At 40.3% G+C, this 15,218-nt stretch overlaps 1 protein-coding gene across 3 annotated transcripts in view; it reads right to left on the bottom strand.

Annotated features, from left to right (window-relative positions):
• The window catches only part of CPPED1 (calcineurin like phosphoesterase domain containing 1), a 55,757-nt gene that overhangs the window by 14,920 nt on the left and 25,619 nt on the right, over window positions 1–15,218 (bottom strand). For all 3 annotated transcript variants that reach the window (XM_057407908.1, XM_057407910.1, XM_057407911.1), the window contains one exon: window positions 1,698–2,120. In XM_057407908.1, coding sequence (XP_057263891.1) covers window positions 1,698–2,120 — 423 coding nt within the window. The remainder of the gene's footprint in view (window positions 1–1,697; window positions 2,121–15,218) is intronic.

Genomic DNA, 15,218 nt, shown 5'->3' with positions numbered 1-15,218 from the left:
AGCAGCCTGAGTTACACTGAGCTTTCTGTGTTCATTTAATTAGCAAAATGTTAGATTATTGTACTGTGAGTATCACCTATTGACTCATTCACTCACTATATAAAACAGCCAGCAGAAGATCAATGTTTGAACATACTCGTGAAGGAAATAAATAACATCATTTTAGGGATGGGCCCGAGGGGCACAATGGGAAATGATGGAGGGGAGGCACAAATGGGATGTTGGCACAGAAAGAAGTTTGGGAATTTCTTCTGTAGACTTATCCTTGTCTCACTGGCTTCCCATCCCTCTTCCTTTTCCCATCATTTAAAGCCTCCCCAGATTCTGGTTAAGCCTCTGGACACACATGAGGAGAATCAGTCTGAAATATGTTTCTTCAAGGGATGATAATGTAATAATGATAAATGTTACACTGATAACATTTTGCAGTTTCTTTTACCTCTTGATTAATTATATTCCCACTCCTGAGTGTTTCCAAATGTTGGTAAACCATGGGGATGAGAGAAAACTCTACAACAGAACTGCTTTGGCTTCTACATTAATGCTTGCTGACAGTGTCCTTCTGCTAAGCAGCTCTCCCATGAACTAGGATGTGTTTTTAGACAACAGTATGTAAGCAGTCATTTAGCTGCCCAACTTTTCGAATGCTTCCCTATATTAACTATAACTATATATAAGTACATAAACACTAGCACAAAAATTAAAAAGATACCATGAGGTATTCTCAGCATGTCTCCTTATGGGGGAAAAAAAGGGCACTTGAATCTGCAAATATGCCAGTCCCCTGGAGAGCCCTCAGATAACTGCGAATTTTGGCCCCATTGATTGGAAACAGCAGGATATTCAGAGCTTGGAAATTAGGCTGGTTTTGAATGAGCCAAGGCTTAACAATTATATGGCAAATTAGGAACAATATCATAAACAATTTGCATTGTTCAGTAATCCAAATAACATGCTCTTATAGATGCAGAGAAAATGATGCTGATGCAGCGATGGCAGAAAATCTGGAGGGACGAGCACACCCCAGGAACATGAAGGCAATTAACAGGAAACAACAGGAGCAGTGTGGAGGAGTAGCTGCACACCATGTCTGTCTGCATGGCATTCAAGTGTCATCACAGAGAGCAAAGGGATTTGGCACAATGGACTGTTTAGCATCTGCCCTTCACCTCAGATCTGGCCCCTATTAGTAATGGGATATGCAAGGACTGATCTTAGCAGAGCAGGACTCTTTAACACTGAATGTATCTGGAGTGCATTACACTCTTGGTTTAAAATAGGCTCAGTGTGGGAGAAAACAACCTCCAACGTAATTCTGAATTCTGTTTCCATATTTTGCGTAAAATAAATTCTGTATTTTTCTCCTCTGGCAATACCTGATCTTCCAGTCTGCAGGCAAAAAAAACCTCAGGTTGTCTTATCTATCAATACTTGCAAAATGGAAGCCTTGCTGTTTTTCTTAAAGAATTTTTCACTTTCACTTTTTTACTTTTCACTCAAAGTTTTAGATATTGTTTGGTACTTTTTATAAGCGATTAGATTCAGTTGATAATTCTGACAGGGAGCAATCAGGCTTATAAGCAGTATCTAAAATTCCTTTAAAACAGTACCACTGAAGTTAAATGTATTTTGTCTGGCAGCACTGCCATTAACAATTTGAAACAGAAATTCAAAACCAGGAAAGTCTGAGAAAATACCTGCTTTATGAAACTTTTCCATTAGCTCCTGACGAACCGATTTTTCCAAGTTGAAATAATCATGGTCTTCATCAGGTTTTCTCAGAAACAGAGGGATGTGCTGGAACACTATAATATGCTTGCATTTCTGCTGTTCAGCGACAGCCAGTTGCTCACCGAGCCACGTATCCTGGGCTTGCTTCAACTCAGGGCACTTGGAAGAATCAAAGTACAACTGAGAATTCAACACAACAAAGAAAACACCTCCAACCCAAAAGCTGAAGTAGTCATCTCCCCAGTTATTGCAGTAATGCTCTATTGTTTCTCTTGTTGGGGTGTTGCCAATATCATGATTTCCACTGACAAATACCAGTGGTATGTCCTGGTGGGTGTCCTTCAGAACATTCTTTAAATCTCGCTCTTGGTCTTTTCTCCACTGAGATCCTACAGAAAAAAACAAACACAGTTTAGTTTTTATGCTGTCTTTTCCGTCTCTTGTTACTAGCTTTTGCTTATGGAACTATGCATAGTAAGACCATATTAAGATGTAGGGATCTAGAATACATCTTCACTTTAATATTGTAATGCCACTCAATCCCTTCCCTCCCACTTCATTTCCTTCCTTATCAAGTACTCCGCCATTTTGAGTAACTTGCCTTAAGCAAGGCTCTGCAGAGGAACCGACACATAGCAAAGCCATAGGTGACAAAATGGTCAGTGGCTTGCATCAGAAGCTTTAGCAGGCCGATTGTTGAAAACAGATGCAGCAAACTTGAATGGTGTAACCAGCTTTACACAGGGGCAAAACCTGGGCTAACTTCTGGCTTATATTTTATGGCTGTGCAAAGGAATTAAGGTTGGGTTGTTTTTTTTTTTTCCCATTACAAGAACTACTTTAACAGCAAAAATATAATTAGTGTGTTGTGGCGACTTGGTTATATGCTGAGTCTGTTTTAAGAATGAGTATGGCATTAATTTCACAGAAAGGTAATTGTGGAGTTAGCTGGTTTTCCCTGCACCCCTGGTTTTATACTAATATGCATGACCCAGACAGTTACTCTTCTGGCTGTCAGAGACCTGGCCTTGTCTAGAAAGGTTTATCTAATTGCTAGAGTCAGGTTCAAGCGCTGAGCAAAATTTAGAAAGGATTTTTTTTCAACAAGCATTTATTTTATTCTAATGATGACAGAAGCTTTAGATTTTCTGAAGAGCAATCTTTAACCAGGGGCCACTGCTATGCTCACTATTCATGAATTAAACTGAGTATTTATAAACTGTATTTTGCTCCACAATACACAACATATATCGGTATTATATACAACATGTATCTAACACAGGCCCATTTCACAAGTAACAACTCCATTTTTTAACCAAATGGGATTTTTATAAGAATTCTGAAATCAGATTTATAAGCGACATTTCCATACAGGTTGATAAAAATCAATCACCATGTGTTTTTAAATTGTTTTCTGGTTTTTGTAACTACCCATGTACATTACACATAAAAATGTATTAGAGGGGCTCTAGCAGTGTAACTATGAGATAAAAAGGTTTTTGTCCACATTTCTTCACCTATGAGCAATATGTTGACAAACACTGACCCTTAGTCACTATTATTAGCAAAGCTTTAAATTCCTTTTCCATACCCCACAGGTATAGGCTGAAGGACCACCTTACTGCTGTTACTGGAATTCTAAAGCTCTGGAAGAACACTGTGAAAAAAACATATCCATATCACGTTTAAAATAAGCCTATATGTAAATATAGATGTGAGATTTGATATGTGGTGCATAAAGTCAAAATCGACAACTCTTGTGTTTAACTGTGTATAGTCATTGCAGCAAAGACTTCAAGTAACTTGGGCATGTGGTACAGAGAGTAGTGGGCAGCAGATCAGTTTCAGGAGGTATATTAATGTACCAGGATCCTCCTTCCAGTTATGGAAAATATCTTTATTTTAGGGCAAATGACATCTCATGCTACTTGGAAGAGCTGGAATTAAAAGAACAAAACCAGCGTTGTAAATAAACCTGGCACACTATTGTTGTCTATGAGGTAGGGAACCTGGCTGAGAAAGCTGCTTTTCCTGCCACTCCCCACCTTCATATGCAAAGAGTTGGAAATTTCAAGCCATAAATAGGAAAATGTATGGGGGAGAGGGGCGGGGAAAAGTTCATTTAAGATAGATATATCTATATATATCTATCTATCTCTCTCTATATATATACACATTACAACCTGTTCAGCTACATGCGATCACTTTGGGAAATTCTGCTAACAGTTTCAGAGCATAAAGATGTTTATGCGTAAATTACAGAAATAATTTGTAGAATTATGTATATTTTTTCCCAGTGGTGAAATTCAAGCTCTAGAGACTAACACTTAGATTTGTTGACAGCAGGGCACTGGTTCCTTCATTTAATGCAATATTATTTCTATAGCAACAGAGAGACATATTCAGTGTTTTATTGCAGACAAAAGATTGCTCAAAATGGAACACAAGGTCTCTGTCCAAAGAGCCCAGGAAATAATGCTAAGTAAAGATTATTTCAGAAGAGCTGTATCTTGGCTTGACCTTTTCTTGGGAGAAGGTCAAAACAACTTCAAAAGAAGAGAAACACACAGAGCTAAAGGTAGGACAAGGCAGAACTTTGGAATCTTTGGTTGTAGTGCTGGAGGGAAGGGCTGGGACGTACACACTAATAGGGAGTTGTACCACTGTAGCACGCACTGTTTGTGAATAATAAGCCACACCACTACACAGTGCCACTATGGAGGCACCTCCCTCTCTCTGATTTACAACTGAGGTAAGTAATGGATAAAGAAGATAAAGAAGAGCAGATAAAGAAGTGATAAAGGAAGCAACTAGAAAACTACAGTGGTCACAGCCATTGAATAAAAAGTATGCCCTTTAATCTCTACCAGGCACAGAGCTAGCTATAATCCTCATTCCAATTATTATGAAGAACCTTATTATTTGATAACACGTATTTGTTTAGCTAAGATAGAGTTTTGTTGTAGGTGAACAGGAAAAGAATATAATGCCAAAAGGCAGCGTAAAAAAATCTTTTAGGAAGTGTCGGTGTAGATGTAACTGAGTTTCTGTTCTGTATATCCTGGCATCATGTGCAATGACATTTTTAAGTCCCAGGCTACAATATGCTGTCTTTGTGTTAGGTTCTGTAAATACAGACTTGCCCTGAGATAAATGACTTCATAAATTAATAGCCCATAAAGAACAGTTTGGTGTTTAGGAGAAACATGACAGTGAGAACTGGTACTAGAGCAGCTGCCTGCCATTTCCAACAGCTTCCCAGTCTCATCTTTGAAAATGGAGTGATGTGAACAGGAGTGTAAAGGTGCAATGCCAATGTCCCTGCTGCACTGCATCTTTCTGATCTATTTTATATCACTATTTGCCCAAACATTTCCAATATTCTTTCCTGCGCTGACTAAAGGAGTCAAGACAACCTGCCCTCACTCACTGAAAGCAGATTTCAGTAAAGAAAGTACTTTTAAAGCATTTACGCTGAAGCTGGCTTCAGTCAGCAGAAGTAGAATTCAGAGATTATTCTGCCAAAGAAGTAATCCTTCACTAATCCACAGTCACAGTTTACTTTGGTATTACGCAGAACAGAGCACCTCTGTAAGAAAGTGTTAGGTTTGGGTTTTTTGATGCCATAGCTGTAAGAACAGCCCTATTTACCCCCAAACCACATCTCTGCAATGCAGGCCACCTGCAATTGCATCTGAGGCAACTCTTCACTCACTCACAGTAACCTCCATGAACATTGTACCTTTCCACCCAAATAGTATTCAAATGAAAAACTAGCAACTGACAATAGCACCCATTTTTCTACTGATATGAATCCTTTTGGGGGTGACTTTTCTCAGGAAACTGAGCAGTACACCTTGCATTCAGCTGTTCTGCAGATCTTGACACAGACAGAACTGCGCCTGGTTTGCTACACGAACGGCTACAAACACCAAAAAAAACATAGGCCTAGCATCTGACTTTTAAAGTTTGGCAAGGGGGCCTTCACTGAGCCAGAGTACATCCCTACTGATGCTCTGCACCAGGGCGCAGGGGGTTCTGTCTCTGCAACATCTTCAGTTGGCTTAGGCTGAGGACCAGCACAGGTACTTTTAGGATGAAGCTACCCTCCCAAGATGTCTTCAGCCAGTTTAACAATAAAAAGGTAGCACGATCATTTCCTGGATTTTTACATTACTCAGTCTTACATATTTCTATGTATTTTAAAAGTACCCCAAACTTAGAGGAGTTGCAAACACATCATTTTTAAAGGAAAGCAGAAATTTTCAGTTTGAAAAAGAAGATAAAAAGAAAATTGTTTAACTATGAGCTTTTATGCAAGCAGCATTCTTGAAAAGCCCTGATACGACAACTGCAACCTGCCTAACATTTAACCCAAGAGACTGATTATCAAAGAACAGGTAAGAGCTAAATTGTAGATTAAAATACTATACAAAATATCAAATAGAGATAGTATCTAAATCTGATAGAAGCAAAATAAAAGATGTCAAAATATCACCAAGGAAAACAGAATTTATAAAAACACTGGGCCTGTTCCTTCTATAATTTATTATGATAGCAAAAGAATGACATCCAAAGACAAGTAATTCTTGTTGGAAGCAATCACACAATCATTACAACCAGGGCTTTACAGTGCATCACAGTTGCTTTAATCAGTCTCATCATTTGAAGCACTTTCCTGTTCTTGAGATATGCCTTCTTTTTTTTTTTTGCTTTTCATGACTGAAGCCATTTAGAGGACTTCCCCTAGCAGTATTCCCTAACTTCCTAGAGAAAAGGGGTGTCCAAGGCTATATTCACAGCATGCTCCTTTTGTTAATTACTTCCACTGAAACAAATATAACTGCTGCCTCTACCTCTGTGGGGAAGCAGTCTCCTGTTCAAAACGGGATTGCCTTTCATCTCTGCTGTTGTTTTGGATGCCTGGCTTTTGGCTCCAGCTTAGCAGGGCTACAGCTAAGCTCTGTCATCATCCCTCCCAGTTGTCCCCTACTCAGTGACAGCCCCATTCCTGTGCCTGCTACTTTGGAAGGCTCAAATGCAGGGGCATCACTAGTATCAGACTGTATCTGTTACAGAGTCCTTCTGCAGTTACATCTTTAATGCACCTTATTTTTATGCACTAGCATAAATAAAAGTATAATTGAGTTCTAATCTTGTCACATCTCAAATACAGTTTTCTGATCTTTGCAAACCCACTCCAGCAGCCCTTCAGAGCTTTGGAGCTCTGACACCACTCCTTGCCGTGCTGCCTTCTTTCCTAACCTTCCCCATCTCAGTGTAGGCGACTCCTCTTCACTGTTTTGGCCAAGCTCCTACCCACTTCTCATTTGGTTACATGTTACCACCCCATAGAGGCAATGATTCTCTCATTGTCCATGAACAGTTAGAAAAAAAACCACTTCGCTCTCCACATACATTTCTCATAGGATGCTACAAGGATGTGATAGTAGACAGGGCACTGACAGAGAATGAAAAGACCACCCAGTTCAGTCTTACTGATGCCCTTGTCAGCCTGTATTCTTCACTGTTTCTTAGACATTTATATTTCTAATATTCAAATAGCCTGAAAACTATTTTATGAAGTTCAAAAAATTATTACACAGTTAAAACCAATGTAAATATGACCATTTTCACTACGGAACAAACTGACTACTCAGTCTAACTTATAAAGAACCTCATCTCATTAGTTTGACCAAAAGGCAGGAACTGACACACTCATGCGTCTATAGCTGTGACTTATTTTTAAGCACACTAGAAACAAGTAATAATCTGTTCTGAGACACAAAAGTGAACAAATTAAGGTATTTTCTCAAGTTTATTTCATAACTTGGGCATTGAAACAAGAAAAAAATAACTCTAGTTTTGGCTAATAATTAACAATTATTACATTAAAGCAATGACAAAACCCCAAAAGTGAAGGAGGAAGCCTATGAGGGGTTCAACTGCTCCTAGAGTTTCAGTGCATGGCATTAAATATGACTGCAAATGCCAACTTTTCTGGAGTGCCAGCCACACAGGTACCACTTAACAACCTAATTCCTGGCATTTACTGTTCCACCTTCTGCTGTGAAACTATTATTCTTCTCCACTCAAGCACAACTTTGCTCCTCTTACTCATCTCCTAGCTATGCAGAGCTGTCACATCAGGCATAGGCCATCACCACCTTTGGGCCTGTTTTTCTGATTAAATCATCCCAAGCAGCAAAAATACCACAATGTTACAGGAGTTACAACAACAAACTTAGTAAAACCAAGCCGAAGGTATGAAAAGTCTTGTTTCCAATAACTTTATTTTTAAGAGACAGAGGAAGATTTTTAACTTTCACATTTTCTTCAAATGACTACCTGTGAGAATTTTACAGCTTTTTGAGGCCTTCATCATATTTACATTTTTGTATTAGTTATTGCATCACAAATAACTCTTTGAAACAGCAATCCCTTAAATCCAACAGAATTGCCTTCACTGTTAAACTGAGAAATGCTTGCCAAAAGTGGGTACAATTACTTCAAAAGACATGCACTTTTCCTGATGTCTAAGGCATTCTCTACCCTTACAAAGACATCTTTGCTATAAGAACAGTGCAGAATGAAAAGGCAGTTAGTATCAGCCAGAGGCAACAGTTCAGACAAACCACTTCTTCCTTAAAACATGATCTCAGCTCAAATAATCTTTTGCCAGTCTTTGGCCCACACTCACGCTGGCTGTGGAGTATTTAGAGAACAGCTTACAGGGAACGAGGCTTCCTCCAGAGCCACAAAGAGAAACTGGATGCTCCAGCCCAATTCCTACCCATTAAAGCCACATTACCATCCTTTGACTACATTAAGAGTTGGCAGCTTGGAAAAGGCAGTTCAGCTTGACTGAGTTAAAATCATGTGGGCTAGATCTTCTGCCAAACATTTCCAAGGAAAAAGAAGAAAATCCTTTACAGTTCAGAGGGATGGAAAAGCCTGGAAATGTGCCTTTTAAAAAGCAAACAGTTTTAAACTAAAAAGACAGTTCTCATCACCTTGTCTGACCATACCTGCATAATGCAAAGCATTGCCTTTGTGCAAGTTACTATTTACAAACAGCAAACCCAATTCTAAAAAAAACCCAAAAGAGGTAACAAAGATCCTAACACAGAAATAAATTTCATCTACCACGTGTGAAATAAATAACCCACTGTGGATGTCCACTCCATGTATCCATTTACAAATGTTCATAGATAGGAGCTGAACTGCTAAAACTGAGAAAGAAGCAAGAAAAGAAATAATATTTTTACATGCATAAATACATACAGATATAAAATCTAGATTTTCAGTACCAGTACTGAAACTAGTACTGATACTTGTATCTATAAAATATATTATGTGAGAGAATTGTATAATTAATTACATCTCAACGATTTTAACAGAGAGAGAGTTACTGTCAACAGGATTCCTTAGTTCAACTGTGGACAGGACTAGAGATTATGGTCTAAAATACAAACAAGTATATACCTGCTGAAGATTAAATATGTGCTTCTGATGACGCAACGATTTCTTTGCAATACAAGACTGTGATGAACCACTGAACATGCATGGAGAATCTCTCCTACTCCATACTCTTGTGCTGATAGAGCAAATTGAATTTCACACTAAGCAGTTTGGAGTCTTTGAATGCTCCATAAGGTTTTACTAGAATCAGGTAATTACTATAAAATGTTTATTTATGCAACCGTAGTGACATTTCTTGAAACAGGTATTCCTACATGTTTGACAAATAATGTGCTATGTGCCCAAATTCTTAGACATTATTAATTCACATTAGGGTAAGAGTTTGGAGAAGAAGATAGCCATGAATCCTTTTGCTTTGGGCTCCATCCTAGTAAGCATAGCAAACTTTTCATGGGTTGCAACAAAAGAAATGGATGCAGTGATTTTATTTAGATTGAGCTACCCTACTGTCAGGAAATGAGGTCAAACTTAAACATCGCTCATGTTATTTCAGGTGACAGTACAAAAACCAGCCCCACTCATCAGTCAATGACATTTTTATAAAAAAATTATTTAACAAGCAACATGCTTACCAATAGCCTAATTCAGTAGAAACATTTCAAAGCCACTACTTCTAGTGTGCATCTAAAAAGTTGATCTGTGCCTCTTCTACTTCCTGGTCTATTATAAATCTCCACTAACAGAGAGTCAGGAATTGGGATTTAGCTGCCAATTCTGCTGAAACCGCATGTGACAGGAGACTAGAGCTACCCTCCTCCCCTGCTGTATCAGGCTGATGGGGGTTACAAAACCTACACACACTTGCTTTTGTTTGTAAACCAAGAAGCCAGTTCAAATGGCAAAAGACAGTAAATACAGTAAAGGTGACATGCTTACTGTAAGTTTTAAAGCTGGAACCATATTTTAAGACACCTTTTTTTAACCTGCTCATATGCTTGTTATATGGACAAATCAACCATCAGCATTCCTGCTCTTGCCTTCTTTATGAGAAAGGGAATATTTAAAAGAAATATTATATAATTAAAACTGTATAATATATATTTAATCTGGCAAGTTGTTTTGTTTTTTTCTTAAAATTAATGTTCCTTTGTTTTAGCAAAATAGGTTATTTAACAGTAGTTTAAAAGCAATAATAAAAGCAGTTCACAGCCAGATTTACTGTGCTAAAATCACTCTTTGAGAAAGATATGAAGCATTGTCAGGCATTTTTTCTCTTTGTAGAATGTCTTACTAATTTGCTGTATATAATATTAAGAACATGAATGGGACCTGACATTTCTCCATAATTTATTCTGTTTACAAATGTATAAATGACAGCTTGTGGATTTGCATACAGATTCCATTACATTCACATCATATCTTGTGTGCAGAACCCACCAGCAGCTAATCTCCAAATCTCTCAACAACCCCGTTATTGAAATGTGGACAAGTTAATTCATATCTGATGTAATAAAGTACAAGTGCAACCGTCTGCCTCCTAAAAAGGACATCAGCTGAATTGACTGCAAAACAACTGCAAAACAACTGCAAACTTAGAAGTCTGTACATCAAACATCTGTGAAGTACTTCCTACAAAGGAAGAACATACACATGCAAACGACTCTGAGCTTTATCAAATATAAGAGCTGTGAAACAGTATTACCTCAACATTCCTTTTTAATGGATCCAAAACCAAAAGACAGGTAGGACTTCCTGGGAGATACCAACTTCAGCTCAAAGGGAAACCCAAGTTTTCACTGACAAGCCCTGGTCAAGCCCAAGACTGTTTTTTGAGTAAGAAATTTTAGAACATTCACAACAGGTTTGAAACAATAACACTCTGATGAGGAACATTTGCTATGGTCTGTGCTTTGCCCTTGATTTAGAAAACTGAACAAGGTCAAGAATTTTCTTAGAGTTACTCTGTAAGGCTGTAAGTTACTCTGTTTGAATTATACACTGCAGCCTATGGTTTCAGATTTAGGATCTATAAGAACTACACTTTTGGAGGAAGCACTCAATATTAAGCAGAAACAAGAGACAGAAATAGTCTGGACCACAGCAGTTGCACATCAAATTTGGGCATGGGAAAGAAGCGCAAGATAATCCAGTTAGCAATTCTCTCAGGAGAGAGGATGTCTTCAAATGTTACAGTGACTATAAACGGAAATGAAGCCATACCACTGTCTGGACACCAGAACCATCAGCTCTGATGTTCCTCAGCTCTGAAGCTGTCTATTCTGAATGTAAATAATTTCACTCTCTCTAGCGTGCATGTCAGAGCTTATAAAAGCTCTGATTGTATAAAAGCCAGTATGGCCCAGCTTGTCTTGTACCCTGATCATCAAATTGTCAAGCAGAAATCAGATGGAGAAAATCATGTCCCTTAATTGCTGCCTAAATATGAACTCAGAATCCCAATACTTAGCACCTGCTTTTAAAGATCTCAGTGCATACCACTGCCTGTATTACATCAAAAAACAGTTTGTATGGGAGAAAGGACAGGGAACACAATTCTGAGGAGGCACGTGGCCAGCAGTTTTGCTTTTCACATAAAGCACGTTGCGTTGCCTAAAATTGTAATTAGCTGAACTGAGCTGACATGCTTTATTGAGGCTTTATGGAGGAGTTAGAGTATTAGTGAAATGTGCAGAATTTGTGGGGAAAAAAGCCTGCGCTAGAGATGCACACACATGCAGAGCACTGCAGGCAGTCATGGGGAGCTGGCTGGCAGGTGCTTCATGGGAAGCAGCAGGCAGAGAGTTGGGCTGCTACATGTGCCTGTGGAAGGCAGTGGACCAGGATGGTTGAAGCAGATAGAGAGAGTAGATAAAGGGAGAGAGAAATAGGAGGAATGCTGAAGCAGGCGGTCCACTTGCACCTCCAGCAATCTCAGTGATTCTGGGACAGTGATGATGATTCCCTCTCAGATTCATCTTTTTACAGGGTACCAGATTTTGTAGGCAGTCTGTACCTTTACATCCCTCCACAAAACACAGCAGGGTTCTCAAGGGCACTGCTTCCTCAAGCTGCAGCAGCTGCCTTGCCCTGCTATCTGGCTACTTCCCCCTGCCCTGCCTCTTTATGCTTATAGCAGTCTTTGGCCAGCTGTCAAGGCTGCACCACCTCAATGACCAGTAAAAACCATTGAGTGAGCTGCTTATAGTTTGGAGACCTCTGTTTTCAGCTTGTCTCTATTTTCAAGGCCTTTTCAGTCACCCCACGTTTAAACTGTTCACAGTAACAACACATGCCTGGCCTCAAGCTCCAGTTCACACAGCAAGTTCCAGTAACAAGTTGACAAGTCCAGGACCGGGGCACTGCAAAGTCAGCCTAAAGCATACCAGACTACAGCCAGCAGCCTATAGGCAGCAATGACAATACTCCTCTGCCTGCTCCTGGGCAGCAAGAGCTTCTCATCTGTATGTGACCATTTTATAATGTCCCAGGATGATTAACATCCTCTTGAAAAATTCAAGAGGTCTTGAGCAATGGGAAAGTATGAAATAGCATTCCCAAAGGATCAGGAGTTTGCCATGGGTTTAAATCAATACTTGCCAATTTATACCTGTAATTGGCTGTAACACACCTATGAACAGACTGTTGAAAACTACATAGAAGTACCATCTCTCTGCAGAAGACTAATGCACATTACAATTTGCTTTCCCCATCAACTTCAGCAGTCCTCTTGTTAAGTCCCTAAAGTTATATTACAAATATAAGACTATATATCTTCCATGTTGCCTCACCATATGAATCTCTTGGATTAAACAGCAGTTGTTGCTACATTACTATTCTATTTAACATATTTAAATTTTATAGCAAGATACAGACAAAAAAGAAAAAAGAAAAAAAAAATGGACACCTCAACTGCAATTTACATATTCAGACTCTAACATAATCTCCTTTAGCTGCAGCCTAACCCCATGCAGCCCCAAAGATGTGCCCCTGCTTTCTGCCTGGAAGTTCTTCTGGCACTTTTTGTTGTGCTCACAGCCTGAAATATACCTTAGACAGCGCAGTAAAAATATGAAAATCTTACAATCCAGCTATGGCGCAAAAGAGCATGAGAGACAGACTGCAAGCACACCAGCAAGAAAACATTATCGAATGTGCCTGCAGCCCTATAAAGCTGATTGAAACAGTAAGATGTTTAAACTTGTTCCATTTACAAGAGACATTTATAAAAGCATGTATGTTTTATCATGCTTTAAGGTACCAATATTCTGATCAACTCCACACTGTTACACTACCATTGAGAACCATCCAGGCTTTGGTTGACATTGGTGGGTCAAACAAAAAGTATCCAACTATCCAAAAGGTTGGACAAAATTAAGTTGAGAAGCTTGATCTACCCAGTATCACAGTATCACAGTATGTTAGAGATTGGAAGGGACCTCGAAAGATCATCTAGTCCAATCCCCCTGCCGGAGCAGGAACACCTAGATAATGTTACACAGGAATAAGTCCAGGCGGGTTTTGAATGTCTCCAGGGAAGGAGACTCCACAACCTCCCTGGGCAGCCTGTTCCAGTGTTCCGTCACCCTCACTGAGAAGAAGTTTCTTCTCAAGTTTAAGTGGAACCTCTTGTGTTCCAGTTTGTACCCATTACCCCTTGTCCTATCATTGTTTGCCACTGAGTAGAGCCTGGCTCCACCCTCGTGACACCCCCCCTTTATATATTTATAGACACTTATAAGGTCACCCCTCAGTCTCCTCTTCTCTAGAGACCCAGCTCCCTCAGTCTTTCCTCATAAGGGAGATGTTCCACTCCCCTAATCATCTTCGTTGCCCTGCGCTGGACTCTCTCCAGCAGCTCCCTGTCCTTCTTGAACTGAGGGGCCCAGAACTGGACACAATACTCCAGATGCGGTCTCACCAGGGCAGAGTAGAGGGGAAGGAGGACCTCTCTCGACCTACTAACCACCGCCCTTCTAATACACCCCAGGATGCCATTGGCCTTCTTAGCCACAAGGGCACAGTGTTGGCTCATGGTCATCCTGTCGTCCACTAGGACCCCCAGGTCCCTCTCCCCTACACTGCTCCCTAACAGGTCGTTCCCCAACCTATACTGGAACCTGGGGTTGTTCCTGCCCAGATGCAGGACTCTACACTTTCCCTTGTTATATTTCATCAAGTTACTCCCTGCCCAACTCTCCAGCCTGTCCAGGTCTCGCTGGATGGCAGCACAGCCTTCTGGCGTGTCAGCCACTCCTCCCAGCTTAGTGCCATCAGCAAACTTGCTGATAGTACACTCAATTCCCTCATCTAAATCATTGATGAATATATTAAATAATACCGGTCCCAGTACTGACCCTTGAGGCACTCCACTAGTTACAGGCCTCCAACTAGACTCAGCCCCATACACTACAACTCTCTGGCTTCTCTCCTTCAGCCAGTTCGCAGTCCACCTCACTACCTGATCATCCAGTCCACACTTCCTCATTTTAGCTGTGAGGATGCTGTGGGAGACTGTGTCAAATGCTTTGCTGAAGTCAAGGTAGACCACATCCACCGCTCTGCCATCATCCATCCACCGTGTTATTTCCTCATAAAAGGCTAAGAGATTGGTCAAACATGATTTCCCCCTGGTGAAGCCATGTTGACTGCCCCTCATAACCTTCTTATCCTTGATATGCCTTAAGATGGTACCAAGGATAAGGTGTTCCATCACTTTCCCAGGGATGGAGGTGAGGCTGACCGGTCTATAGTTACCCGGGTCCTCCTTCTTGCCCTTTTTGAAGACTGGAGTGACATTTGCTTTCCTCCAGTCCTCAGGCACCTCTCCCGTTTCCCAAGACTTGGTAAAGATGATGGAGAGTGGTCTAGCAATGACTTCCGCCAGTTCCCTCAGCACCCGCGGGTGCATCCCATCTGGACCCCTGGATTTATGGATGTCCAGATTGCTCAGCTGGTCTCTAACCCATTCCTCATCGACTAAGGCAAACCGCTCCGTCGACCTGACTTCATCTAAGGTCTCAGGGGTACAGGGCTCTTCAGGACTGCCTGCAGCAGAGTAGACAGAG

This window comes from Pezoporus wallicus, unplaced genomic scaffold (assembly GCF_028554395.1).
Source record: "Pezoporus wallicus isolate ANWC-B61680 ecotype Strahan unplaced genomic scaffold, APGP_CSIRO_Pwel_v1 contig_4012, whole genome shotgun sequence".
NCBI classification, from domain to species: domain Eukaryota; kingdom Metazoa; phylum Chordata; class Aves; order Psittaciformes; family Psittacidae; genus Pezoporus; species Pezoporus wallicus.
This window is presented reverse-complemented; position numbering and strand designations above follow the sequence as displayed.